This window comes from Falco rusticolus, chromosome 5, assembly GCF_015220075.1.
Source record: "Falco rusticolus isolate bFalRus1 chromosome 5, bFalRus1.pri, whole genome shotgun sequence".
NCBI classification, from domain to species: Eukaryota; Metazoa; Chordata; class Aves; order Falconiformes; family Falconidae; genus Falco; species Falco rusticolus.
The window spans coordinates 71,639,357-71,653,911 of NC_051191.1; the positions used below are offsets into that span (position 1 = coordinate 71,639,357).

At 36.3% G+C, this 14,555-nt stretch overlaps 1 protein-coding gene across 1 annotated transcript in view; it reads right to left on the reverse strand.

Annotated features, from left to right (window-relative positions):
* Positions 1–14,555, reverse strand: part of PLCZ1 (phospholipase C zeta 1) — a 48,371-nt gene that overhangs the window by 9,967 nt on the left and 23,849 nt on the right. The window contains exons 8-9 of the mRNA XM_037390141.1: positions 12,449–12,605; positions 10,749–10,865 (exon numbers count right to left, since the gene is read on the reverse strand). Of these exons, the coding sequence (XP_037246038.1) occupies positions 10,749–10,865; positions 12,449–12,605 (274 nt within the window). The remainder of the gene's footprint in view (positions 1–10,748; positions 10,866–12,448; positions 12,606–14,555) is intronic.

The following is a 14,555-nucleotide window of genomic DNA, read 5'->3' on the forward strand; positions in this document are numbered from 1 at the left end:
ATGCAGGCATAGATTCTGTGTCAGTATGCAAAGGAACTTTAAGCTTATTTTACCTTTGACAACAGAAACTAAACTTCAGAATGTTCATATTGCCCATTGCACATCACTGCCTTTTTGAAAGAGGGTAAGTATACTCTTGGTATAGTTTTGCAAGTGGTTCACAAATTGGTTTTTATGACTCAACAAATCACCCAGAAACAGACCGAAACATGGTGTTATATGACCCTTGTTGTATTTTAACACATTGACTCAAGCAGTGCAATGAATGCTACAAAACTGCAACCCTGAGGCCCCTTGAAGCCCAGGTCCTGGCATGATCTACAGATACCCCAAGATCTCTCAGTCCATAGGCAATTACTAGGCCATAGTTTCAGAATATGTGTTTTAGAAAGAGTAACTGGATACAGCAAATCAGTCACAGCTTCAAACAGCAGCTTCCACGTGATGAAACTAATTACATGATTGTACGTAATGAGACTGTTGCTAAATTTGCTGAGCTTTATAGGCTACTAAGCAGGAAAATCTGATTTAACAACAGAAACAAGCAAAGGAGAATACTTCACATTTTATCTTATTAAGAAAATTACTTTTGCAACACAAGTGAAGGGCAATGTTATTATTGGTTGATATCTTCAAACATCAATACTATATTTTTACCTAATTTACTTTTACCTTAGAATAAGTTAAAAACACACTGAACAGTAGTTTTAATTTACCTACTGATTTCCCAGTATTGCAAGTTGTAACCCAATTAAGGTAAATTAATGTTAAATTTTGTATTATATTCTCTGAGATGCATACCTCTGCTACAACTGTTTGCAAGGTTCATAACTGCCTGGGGCCTCCTAGGAGAATGCTTTATGGTGTACTGTCGATGCACAGTTTTTCTTTTTAATCAGACGCAGTTATAACCCTTACAACTTCTTGAGAAATGGTAAAGTTCATAAATTAAAAACCTATGTTTTCCATTGTCCTAGCAGTGTGGTCTTAGCATATCTTTCTGCAAGGAAGACTGAATTTCTATCCAAGTGTTTCATTTAGTTTTGCTGAATTCAAGGACAGAACTTGCCAATAACATGCTTTGTACTGTTGTTTTATGAAACAGTAGAAATTTAATGCATGTACAAGGAGAGCTTTAAACTGCTGGTTTCTTTTGGAAAGAAGCCCAGATACGTTTACTATGAAACCATCTGAACAGTACATAATTTTAACGTATGGTTTTCATGGAAAAGTATAGACACCTGAAATTTAGCACTATGTAAGTTAAACTTTCTCCTCAGTCCTTCCATTAAGCACCAAAATCTTTTTAATATTGACATCAAAATCAAAACAGCAGAGCAAAACATGGGCTTAAAGGACAATGTAAGAAAAGGAATTCCTCAGTGTGATTCCTGCATCTGAAATCGATTTAGCCTTTCTGGAACCATGAGGCCAAATCTCCTTCAGATCAGAGTATTTAACACTCAAGTCCTCTTGCAAAGTACCAATGCTGCCATGGCTGTCCCTGTTGGCCCCAGATATAAATAACTTCATATAGCAAATGTGAGTTAGGAAAAAGCCTAGCTCCAAAAGGATGAAACAATCCATAAATGCCCAGAGGAATACAAAGGTCATATTTCATCCCTATATCACAAGCAGTTAACTGAAGTCAGTCCCACAACTCATTGCAGAACTAACCACAATCTAAGTATTCAAATACAGCACCTTCCATAAGCATGACCATTCAAGACATGAATGATTTTTACATTGAAAGCAAAAGCTTTTGAAAACCAAAGTGAGTATTGGGGTTCTTAGATCTCTAAATGACTATGGTTTGAAGGCAGTTGAGGAAAACTGCATGTATTTTGTCTGTGATACTGCTTCTCAATTAATGTACCTATTGGGACTTTTAAATTGTCATTATTTTTTACTCTTTCCTTCCTGGCTCTATTAGCTGTATTACAACCCTAAGGTTTAATATATTCTCTGCATTTAAAAGGAAAGATTTTAATGGATTAGTACACATTTGTCACCAATTTTCCCTAAAATGAGTTACTTAATTGTATTTTATGCCATTTAAAATCCATCTCAAAATGTCTGGATTTTATGCAATCTCCAAAAATATCATATGCAAAAAAGCACTCCGTGCCAGTGTTCCCATCTCCATGATTTACTTCACTTCATTTGAGTCTAAAGAGATATAATAAATCACACTTCCAACTCTTTCATCAGTCTTGTTGCCACCCTCTCAGCTCTTTCCAGTTGTCTATATTCTTAAATGGGCCACTCACAATGAACGCAATGCATCTTCTGTGCCTTAGATATCCAAAATTTGGATTGAATTTCACACAGGCTGGGAAATACTATGAAAATAGGACCATATCTTAATGATCTGGCACATTTTATCGTCTATGACATGATCTATGTTATTAGACTTGAAGACACTGCTTTCATTCCACATGAGCACTCCTAGCTGGGTATTGACCATCTATCCTTTCTTCTCATATGCAGGTCACACCTGCAGACAATCCATCACTGCCCAAATTTACAGAAACATTTTCAGACATCCTTACATGACTGGGTAGTCCACATTACTTTTTTCAAAGGGATGTAGGTTGCTTTTAAAAAAAAATCACTCGCAGCCTGAATAAAGGGCATGCTAACTGAGTATGAGATGACTCAAAATATGGATGAAAGAGGAGGCTATTCAGTCATCAGATTACACTGAAACCAACTAAAGACATCTGAAGGAAGGATAAACTGTAACATGATGACGAATTGTCACCTGTTACATATACCAGGAAGCAAGCATTCATTTAACAGCTCTATCACCAGGTGGTCAGAACTCATAACCAGGAAAAATGGTGGAACAAAGTGGCTCTTAAATACCTTTTCTATTCAGATCTGAGAAACTAGAAAGACTTCCAGCATAATTAAGACTCTCTGCCAAATTACAGGAGCCTCCTGGGCAGTTCTGAGCCTGAACTAATGCTGTTCTGGTCCTGTCCTGTTATGTCAAGCTGATCCCCACTGCCATCTCTGGGTGCTTGTTAGTTCAGGCTTGTGGACATACTGTCCAAGGTCAGTCTCTTAGATGTCCTCAGCATCCTCTTTGCCTTGGGCTTTGTGAGTTTTATAAAAGCTTTAGCCCTCTTGCCAAGCCAGTGAATAGGTGAGATCCCACCCAAATTTATGAAAAAGACTTACGTTTACTAGAAAGAAAAAGTATAGAGTGATTGGTTCCCTGACAACACACAGCAGACTTAACTGGCTAGTTCAAATTTTGGCTTACAAACTGTCTCTCGTCTCTTTTTCTGACCAAAAAATTTTGTCAAACTGTATGTATTTTTTTTTTCTCCTTACCAAACAAAATGGTCTTTAGCTATTCAGACTCCAGATTTTATTAAGCTTAATTATAATTTTGGGGTTTTCTTATCACTGATGCATTTTGAAATGGATGCTCTTACTCTGCAGAAACTTAATTTATGAATGACGTACAACATGAGGTATTCTGCTGTAGTAAGAGAGAGCTGTGAGAACTGAGTAACATGCACAACTGACACATCATGCTCAGTATGTGCAGTCAGTCTGTCCCGGTTGTCTTTGGGCCAATTCAATACTGTTGTTCTAAAGACACTGTCATCAGAAATGTTAAGAATTCAGTCATTATAATGGTCATAATTGCTAACATTGTTCCTACTTAATTACAAGTAGGTCTACCAGAAAAAAAGATACTAGGTGATTGAATGTCATTCATTGTCCAAATATATCTGCAACTGGTTTTATATAGGGATCCTCCCTTGAGGAGTTCTCTTGGGAAAAGTACCTAAAGCCTTTCTGGTAATCTATCAAATCTAAAATCTCAATTTATTTTTGTTATTTCATTAATGTATCCGTCTGAAAGTTACACTTCAGCGTAAGTCTGGGCATCTTTTGGTTATGATTTCACTTATTTCACTTCTGAAAGATACTTTTCAAAAAAAACACTTTATAATTAGTTTGCCTCATGCTTCTTGGCAGAAGTGTGTATTTTATCAGCTTCCCCTTCCTTAGTACGAGTCTTTAACACAGGGTTTAAAACAAGGTCAGCAAGGAGTTCAGAGACAATTTTGTCCCTGCAGTTTTTTCTGCCTTTTTTTAAATATGACTAGATTTCAAATAAATTATTTAGTATTCCATTAGTTGTCTGCAGTTGTGGATTTAATGAAGACAGCTGGAAAAATTAATGATAAAATGAAATTTCTGTGTTTCTTTTCTTTTAAGTGAAATTCCAGTATCTATTACACCAACCAAAAAAAACCTGCCTAAAAGAGAGCTGGCTCCAGAGTAGCCCAAGAGCTTTGTCATAAACCTGGCAGTTAGAGAAGTTCTTGCAAAAGAAGCATGAAACCTTTATTCAAAACACCTCCCAGCCCTTGGAGCCAGTCCAAAGGAAAGGCGAACGTATTTAGGTAGCTTCATGTATCAGAGTGATATTGTCCCACCTAACTTGTAAATGTCTACACATGAGTTAGCTGCCCCACTACAGCTAGTGAGGATCTAATCAGTGAAGTTTATGGGGCAAAATAACCAAAAAATGTGTTCTTACTTTAAGTATGAATTTAATCATACCCCTGGAGTCTAGAATTCTAAAGTCCCATTAGGCTAGGGACTTATGGGAGCAAAGAGTAAGAGGTGAAGCAATGCTTTTTTTGGGTTCCATAAACCATGATGAATATGTGGCTTATTACAGCTGTAGATTTTTGTCCACCTACATGGCTATTAATAAACACATTTCTTTGTTTGGCATCTTAGTGTTATCTTTCCACAATACATTATTCAACAGTATTTAGTAAGATTCATGTCAGTTGTGCAAGACCTAGTTTTAACTTCCTAAAGATGATTTTTTGGACTGTTAAAACAATATTAGTAAGACAGTAATAATATAGGTATTAATTCCACACCTCTTCTGCAGCTGACCCATGACGTTTAGTCCTGTCCTTGAAAACTCAACAAGAGGAAGTGGCCACCCAAGAGATACTTCCCTGTGCCTTCTTGTTGCATTCTTCCAGGGCACTCCTTGCCTTGGAAGCTAGTAGGAAAACTTTCCTGTCTTTCTTGTAGCACATTCTCCATGAGTCAGTTGTGGGATAAGGCCACAGCAAGCCCAAAGAAAGAATGAGCTCTAGACTGGAAAGATAGCTGTATGGAACAGACTGGGTGTGTTCTGGCCATGAGGGGTATGACATGTCAGACTTCCCCTGCTTTTGAGCAGAAGAGGTGTTTTAGTTTGGGACAAAATATGGAGCCTGTTTTGGAAAGACAGCTGAAACTGTTCAATGACTGGAGACTAACAATTAGGCTTTCAGATGCAGAATGAACAAAAGAGAAATGCTGTGATGTTTCTGTCTTTTCCATGACATAGGCAGCATTTGGAGGTAAGCCATCTGCATGGTTTTAAGGATCACGATAGTTTAACAGTTCTCAGTATTTAACTGCAGTAACATATACTACAAAGAGTTTGGAGGTATTCTAATAACCTACTTGAACATAAAAATAAAAACATTAAAGCATGTCACTTCACAATTTTCACTAGAAATCCAAGCAATAACAATTCAAAGCTATAATGTAATGAATATTGTCAGTTTGTTTCAGATGTTTAACAGTAAATTAGCTGTTGAAAAAAACATGTTATAGAAAATGCTTACTTTACACTTCTGCTGTGATAAAAAAAAATCCAGTAAAAATAACCAAGAGTAAAAATTACCATGCTGAAAACCTAATTAACACTGTAAGAAGTATTCCACCATCTTTTAAGTTTGTTTTCCTTTAAATTTAATTTAATTATTTATTACATTTCTTTACTAAATTTGACACTCCATCACATATTCTAAAATGTATAGTGTTCAGTAAGATCATCAGAGTATCTGAACTTCCCATAATCAAACATAATTGGTTAATTTAGGTAAAAAATAATCGGGTCCTGTTGTCCTCCAGTTTTGTTTTTTTATCCAGCAAGAAAGAAAAAATAAAGTTTTACAGAAAACATACAACCAAATTTCAAAAGTAATTAATGATCCTCTGCCATCTTTTTCGTATGATGCTTTCCAAAGTCAGTCTCTTTTAAGTTTTCACTCACTTTGAACACAAGCAAGGTCAGACTTGATCATTTTAAGTTGCACAGGTGAGGCATACCAAGATCTAAAAAAGCAGATTTCTTTTCCCTAGGTAGCTTCAGAGGTTTAACTTAGAACTAGTTAAAGAGCTCTTTATCACTCATCTTTTTATGCGTTTTTAAATCATATTATTGCACACAGGATTTAGCCACAAAGTTTCCAAGCTGCATTTCGATGTTGCAGGCCAAAACAAAACCTATGGTAAGAAAAAAATCCATCATACACGTAGCGGAATCTTCAGAGTAGCACATAAATTTTCATGAGTGCTCCAGAAAACATATGCTCTACATAGCCTCTTCTAAAACTAAATTCTGTACCTGCCATACCATGGCTTTCTCATATAACTTAAGACATGTTTTGGTCATTCCCATAGGTTCTTTTGATACATGAATAATATTTGCTACTGCATGCAAAGGATGTATTCAAAAGGACATTTAAGTCTTTCCACTTTTATTTTTACTGAGGTCTTCTTTTGGTTTGTTTTGGGTTTTTTTTTGCTCTGTTTTTCTCAGTCAATATAATATAACTGATAGCGGTTTATGTAAATAACTGTTCTGAAATTTCTTTCCCGCATAAATCTTTACATTCCATTTTATTTACTAAATAAAAAGGAGATAGGGGTATGCCAAACGAGCTCTTTCCAGTGCCACACTGCAGTTGTATGCAGGAGGCATGCTAATTTTCCCAGACTATGAAAAGTATTTTTCTCCATAAGACCTCTTTGTTCATAAAACCTATCCTGTTCTTATGAGTCTCAGTTTTCAGAGAATGAACACTGAGTGCACAGTGATATCCAAAAGTGATTTTGTGGAAACCCTGAATTTTTACTATGGTTTTTAACTTGCCTTCCTCTGGAAATTAGGTTTATACAATTACGTAATTCTCTTCCTCAGCACCAACAAATATTGGGCCTGTTGGACCGTTTCATCCTGCTTTCACTGAGTGCCAGGCTGCTCCAAGTTACCATGTTCCAATCAATTTAGAGAAAATTGCTGGCAAGGTACAGAAGAAAGCACTGTTTTGGGCCTTTGGAAGTGAAGGAATAACAGAACTCTCACCATTTACATAATGCGGAGGACTGACAGGGAATATTATATGTAGGTTTGAAAAAAACCTAATATATTTTATTTTCCCAGCCAGAACAGTTACAGATGTTAGAGAAACTTAAAGGTAAGTGAGAAGGGTAAGCTAGCAGGTGTGGGGAGGGTGAAGGAGCTGAGGAGGGGGAATAGGTGACATAAGAGAAACCTGAGAGTCACATGAACAGTTTTAGGAAAGTGGTAGAGGGATCTGGAGGGATTACATCTGTGCATGGGATGCAGAGTACAATGGCAGAGACACAGGGAGAGTATGTGGACTATACCGTCACAGGACAGACACAAAAATTAAAAAAATCTTTGTTAAATCAGTGGAAGGACATCAGCAGAAGATTCACTGAGTGGAGCTTTGGGAGGTGCATTGTGAAGCACAGTTATATTTCTGCCAAACAGTTATCTAAAACAGATCAGGGAATCAAGAATAGTTCTGACATGGTTTGGAAATAATGTATGTGGAGATTTGCTTATAATCCAACTATTCCCATGAGAAAAATGTTTCTGCAAATGAAGATGCAAATGATGTGACCAAGAGGGCAGATCTAACCACTTCCTGCATATTTTTAATTCTTCAAGGAAGGGGCCCAAAGCCCCCGTACAACAAACATCGTATGCTTTGTACACTAATGTTTAGAATTATTTTCAATAAAGTAGACTGAGTCAACAGTGAAAGTAGTTATTTTCAAAGACTTCAGTCTTGTTTGAGATCTGACAAACGGATACCCTTTACAGAGATCAGTGTGGAAATTTACCGGCTAGAAAGAGAACTGGTAAACTGCAGTCAGATAAGCCTGAGAAAATAATTCAATCTTAAATTTAGGACCTCTGGCCAGCACTTACTCTAAGCATAAATCAAATTTGCTAGTTTTTAATAGCAATGAAAATAGTACATAGAGAGTGCACCATCCCAGGTAAATAATCCAGCAACAGCATGACATCAGGCTTAGTGGGGATCAACCACAAGGACAGAATATAATCAAACCAATTTCAAATAGTATGGTAACAGTGACATACTTCCAGCAACAGCCTAGCCCAATTCCAAGTACGTACTATAAATAAACATTTATAATGACGCAGACACAAACAACTAATCTACTAACTAGTAATTTTTCTACTCCTACTGTAGTTGTAAAACTATACCTCCATACAACAGTCAGGATGAGAAGCAGAATTTGTGACAATGAGAGAATTATGGGGGGACTGAGTAAATCTCAGTTCTTTCATGGAAGAGCCAGCAATGAGTGGCCAAATTCACACAATCTCCCTAGTCCTTGTTTCCCACATTACCTCAACATGTGGCATTGACAGCATGGCATAGCTCAGGGTGGGGGCAGCAAATGGTAAGAAATTTAGGCTGGGGACATCCTCCACCCATTGTGGTCAGGGCCACAGGGGTAGGAACAGCAATCTCTCAGTGAAAGCTGAGACATGATGCTCCTTCCAAGTTCTGTAACTTGGAGAGTAGCTGGGGGTACATTAGAGGGTTAAACAATAGAAAATATGTATGTGGATGGTTGATTGGAAATAGCACACTGTTTAAAAAAAATATCTGAGAAGGTAACTTGAAACAGAAGTACTTTGGGAGCTGGCAAAGGAAACAAGTGAAAAAGGAAGCCTGGAGCAAGGGTGCACATAACCTCCAGGAGCCCTACAGGCAAAATGAAATCCGTGCCCATCTTTGTATGTGCGTATTGGAATACAACAAGGTGAGGCCCTACCTTTACCTCTCAAAACTTGGACCCTTCAGCAAACTGCCCTGCTCAACCCACAGTCTCCCTCAAGTGGCCTTGGTATAGAATCAGAAATAAATGCAGAATATATATGTAGATGCAAAAAAGTATTGCTCTCTACTTTACCTAAGGCTGAAGAAGGTGTAGCAGACTGATGTAGAAAAATATTCTGTAACTAAGAATCTTTTAAACCAAAGAGCAAAAGGATGAAGACAAGACTGCCTCTAAAGCCGTTAAAAAGGGGAAAGTGCTAACAGGTGAGAGGTTTTTTAAAGCCTGCTGAGTACAGAAGCCATGCTTATTTTTAAGGATTTCAAATTAAAACCTAACTTGAAATTAAGGGAAACAGAAGTTATTGTTATTTCATTGCTCAGGGAACTAATATGCTTTGTACTGGAAATTAAGATGTTAAACATAATGTTGCCTCTGTGCAGTCACTTGAAACTCCCAGCAGCTCCTAGCTGTACCTTGGTATTCTGCTGACCAAGAGCACTCAAGTGCTTCTTTGCAGTAGCAAAGATATAATCTGGGAATTTTGGGCAAAAATACTAATTGTTGTGTCCACATCTCCTGCATCTGTGATATTCCAAGTCACACAAAACCATTGAAAACCTACGGAGCCTTCATATTAGGCTTCCATTGCAGTGTAAAAATTCCTAAATCACACATATCTATATTTTTCCATTGCCTCTTCTAATTCAGTGCCACAAGGCAAGCTTAGGAAAAATCAAATGCAATTGCATTCTAACAGCTCCCACCTCTAGCTAAAAAGGCAGCTGCTTCTATTCCCTTGCTTACTACAAAGCAGCTATAGTGCTAGATGTCAGTTGAAAAAGATTTAAAAATAAAAAATAAAAAAGTGAAAAAAAGGATACAAAGAATAAAAAAAGAATAAGAAGCTCCCATTCCCATTTTCTCTTATAAATGTGCTCTATTTCTACCTTAGCCACAGCTAACAAATATACACTGAGAATATGAAATTTAATTACAGCATGCAAAAGAATGTAATCTATTTTCATATTCTTGAAAGGTATATTGCAAGGGGTTTGGGTTTTGTTTGTTTTGGGGGGTTTTGGGTGGGTTGTTTTATTTTTTTGGCAGTACACTGCTTAATGCATAGCACGCTTACTTTTACCTCAGAACCTAAGATAACATAGTTAACATGATAATTTCAGCCAAGACAGGCAGTAAAATATAAATTATCATTTAGACTTTCCTTACAGACACACACAGATAAATATCTTTAATTATTAATAAAAAAAGAGATAATATATAAAGAAAAAGAAAATTCTGTTGTGGCTGTTGAAAGTTGTTTATGTATGTGCTTTTGTTACACTGTTTCATGAGATAAAATCATGCTTTGTTAAGTCTTATGGCTAGGAGCAACCCAAAATAAGGTTCAAAGCTTTAAAATGTTGTGTTGTTCCAGCTAGTGTTTTTCTTATTATCCAATAGAAAAAAATGATGGTAGCTTAAAGATACAAGTATTTAACAAATCCCAATATTTATAATTAGTTAGGGCCTAATATTAATCAATTACAAAAGTAAGTAGATGAAAATAATATTCCTCTTAGTTATTATATACTAGTATTCCTGGATTCCAGGATGAAACATTACTAGGATATGTAGACTCTCAGAGAAGTTTAGATAACACAAAATGAAAGTGATACCACTGAGGGAAAATATGTAACTTATATAACAGCAAAAAAATACTATAGGAAGGAAAAACTCTTGCATCTATGTAGTCTCTGCAAAGCCTGGAATGCAACAGTCTCTGCAAATGTACATACCCATTTGACACCCCACATTCCAGAACTCTTGAGGATTATAATTTGAAGAGTTAGTTCTTGTTCCTTTGGGGTAGATTCTTGTAATGAATCTTGAAGTATGTCCAACAAACTCTTTAGCTGAAAAATAAAATGATAAGATCTTGGTAAGAAAAACCTTGTTAATATAAAGAACCTATTTGAATAATAATAGTAATAATATTAATAATATTAATAGTAATTAATAATATACTATATTGACCCAGGAATATTTATTTATTTTTACAGAATTATTATATCATGAAATGTATTTCTATTTTACGACATTTTAATGCATAATAATGTTAGTATATGGGGCACTCATGAAAATGCTAAAATCCTATTTTAAAACTTTAATATTTTGTGTATATTTGGATCTGACTTCTGCGTATAGTGCAGATTTTTGTTAAAGGTCAATAACCAAGAATCATTCCTTCACGGAAATATTCTCTTTCTTCACCTCTTTGTTAAGGTAAATATGATTTTTATAATAAAGCCCACTGTGTTCTTATGGAAAATTAAAAGACACAAACCAGGAAATTGATCAAAGAGACCACTCATTCTTTAATAGTTTAGTAGGAAAAATGCTTTTTTGAGGTTTAAATAAAAATGACTGACAAAGCTCAAAACCAGTGAAGAGCACATTTTTAAAAGACACTTAATTGATTCCTTTATAATCTTCAGAAGATGTTAATTATTTGAGCTGATTTTCTTCCTCCTAGCAGTGTTCCCTCCCACAAAGACATAAACTAAAGATATAGAAAACTTCAGATTATTTCTACCTACACTACTCCTGTTTAGTAACTAAACAGAAAGCTTTACATTTCCACGACCATCACTCTGATCCTTTCCACCCTCCTGTCACCCTTCCCTCCCCCACCCCAATAAAACGACTTTTATGTTCACTAGATTGCTAGAGGGACCAGAGAGGACTCTGACTATGGATAGCTGGCAAAAGCCTATTTGTTTTGATTCTGTTCAGCACCATTCACTAATGAACTATTGAACCATCTCCACAAATGGATGGCAGCTGGGCTGGACCTGAATGAATGGCCCTGTGGCAGACTTCATACCTGTGGTCAGTGATCTCTGCTCTCAACACTATCTTAAGGCTGTTGGCAGACAGCTGGAGTTAAAAAAGCAGAGGCTTCACTGTATTGGCAGCACCAAATGGAGATGCTCCAAAACAGAATGAGTTTTGAATAATCCAACTTGGCTGGTATGAAAGATCTAGTCCAATGAAGCAAACTTCCCCCTAAGGGTTTTATTCATTCCATCAATGCAAATTCTCTTATCTGCAGTTACCATCAAAGCCAGGGGTACTGCATGTCCAGTGAGGAATACAGACCATACATGAGGGTGGGTGACATCTATTCCACATATTTTCAAGTATTGACTGTAACTTCTAAATTATTTGATGCAGAAAACAATGAATCAAAAAGTGTTTATATATTTTGTATACCATGTTAATATTTGTTCTTATAAAACTACATGAAATTAAAACAAAGCTGTATTTCAATTTGTTCACAAAACCAACTGAAATATAAAAATGCAGTGCAAATGCTAAGATATTTCTAAATGTCATCAAAACAACCAAATAGAATTGGACAATATGTGTTTCATATGCCTAAGAGGTGAACTCAAGCAACATTGTTATTTTATCTGATTGAATCAAAAGAAATTACCTGAATATTTTACCAATTTTTGTGCTCGAAGTTCTCCAATTGAATTATTTTCATAGCAATTCTGATTAGCAAGGGAATGCTCAAAGCTCACAAACTTCTCAGATTTGGTATAAATCACAAGGTCTGACAACGGAAGGGCAACATTTGTCTCTCTCATCTAATAATCATGATATAAAATAATGGAAGAATAAAAACATCACAATTGCAAATATTTCATTATTATTATTAGAAATTCAGAAGAAACTATCATTTTAGATGCATAAACCATGGGAAAATGTGCCACAATTAATGAATATTTGAGCAGAAGATATGACTTTTGATAGTGAAAATTGATCCAATCAGAGACAATTAAGGTTATTGTCTCTATGTTTATCATAGCAATTATAGGGTGAATGGAGAGATGTTTCCAATGCTTCCTAGCACAGTATTCTGCTGGACAGCTTTATCAATTCCCTGCTTCTGAGACCAGTATGTAAATTAACATAATTTTTCATGGCTCTTAACATTACTCCTTTAAAATACTTGTCCAGCTTTATATTCCTAAATACATAAAGTACCAGAAAAGGTATACTGATAGTACTTGGGGGGGGGGGGGGGGGGGGGGGGGGGGGGGGGGGGGGGGGGGGGGAAGAAAAACTAAACAGAAAGAAGAACAAAAGACGCCGAAAGAATCTATACACACTGAACAACACAAAGTAGAATAAAAGGAGAATATTTCACTGTGCCAAGTAAAGCAATCACAGGTATATCCTTCCAAGCATTGCTCTGAAGTTAGGAAAACTCCATTCTTATTTAAGATGGAAAGTTCTTTGGCCAAAAGTGTTTTGTTCAGACTTTTCCATTACCAAAGGAAGCGAAAGCAAGGGCTGCTGTACACTGAAGCAACTGAAATTTTAGCAGGGTTTTAATTTGCTTAAACTCAGGTACTATGTAACCTCTTTATTTTACTTAGCATGAACTTGTAAACTAATCAGTGGTAGTAGCCAGCAAAGAGCTGATGGTGCTAATAATGTTTACACTCCTTTAAAAATTTTGACAGCAAATTCTCATCTGACAAAATAATAGGGATTGCCTGCTCATAGTTCTTAAGCTATGCAAAGTTCAAGTGCATTAATTATTCTGGGGCTACATCCCATGAGGAACAATAGGAGTCTACTGTCACAGAACTCCTGAGTAATGCAAGTCTGTGGATGTGGAAGGCAGCGATGCAACCAAAGGCAACAACATCACTACAGTATGTTGAGTGTGGATTCAAATGCTCTCCCACCCTTCAACAGAGCAATAGAGTGGAAACTCAGAATAAATAGTCCCACTCCAATAAAGTGAGAGCCAGAAACCATTTTCTTTTCTGCCTGTGACAAAGATGTATGTGGTATATGTTCTGGTCTGTAATGTGATTTACAAATATATGTGACCCTGTTATCTGGAAATTGGCCTCCCTTGTTTCAAAAAAGGAATCCATACTTCTTCAGATTTTTTTTTTTACTATCTTTCTATATCAGATAGAAAGAGAAAGAAGCAAAGCTCTTGACCTTAAAATCACTTAGTGAAAAGAGACACAGAGGAAGAGACTCTCAGCAAAAACACTGAACCCTAAGGAGCATTACCGGTTTACCCACATTTAGATAAATACAGCATGATATGTGGAAAATTACTGGATACTGGGGTGCTTCCTGCCTACTTAAAAAACTTGAACAAAGCAGCTTGAACCCTGATGGAGCAATAGATTTCCATGGCAGATTAATTATTACTTGATCAAAAAAAATAAGTTCAATTTGACTACCGAAAAGATTACATTCCAGTTTTTACATTCTATTTGCAAGAAATAGTATTTAATGTTAAGTCTTTACACGACAAATATAAAATGTCTTTCCCATTGTAAGTATTTAAAGCTGTGTTAAGCACGACAAGAACTCTACACCTAATTCATGCATAAATCCAGAATCAAAGAAAATAGAGGAACAGGAACTCTTTAAAATCTCCAAAATAGACTGGTGACTGCAGAGAAGAGATTGTTAGCTCTGTCCTCCATCATCAGGAACTGCTACTGAGTGTTCTCCATAGCATAACTCCAGGAGAGCTTGAGACCAACAAGCTGTTGGGCACT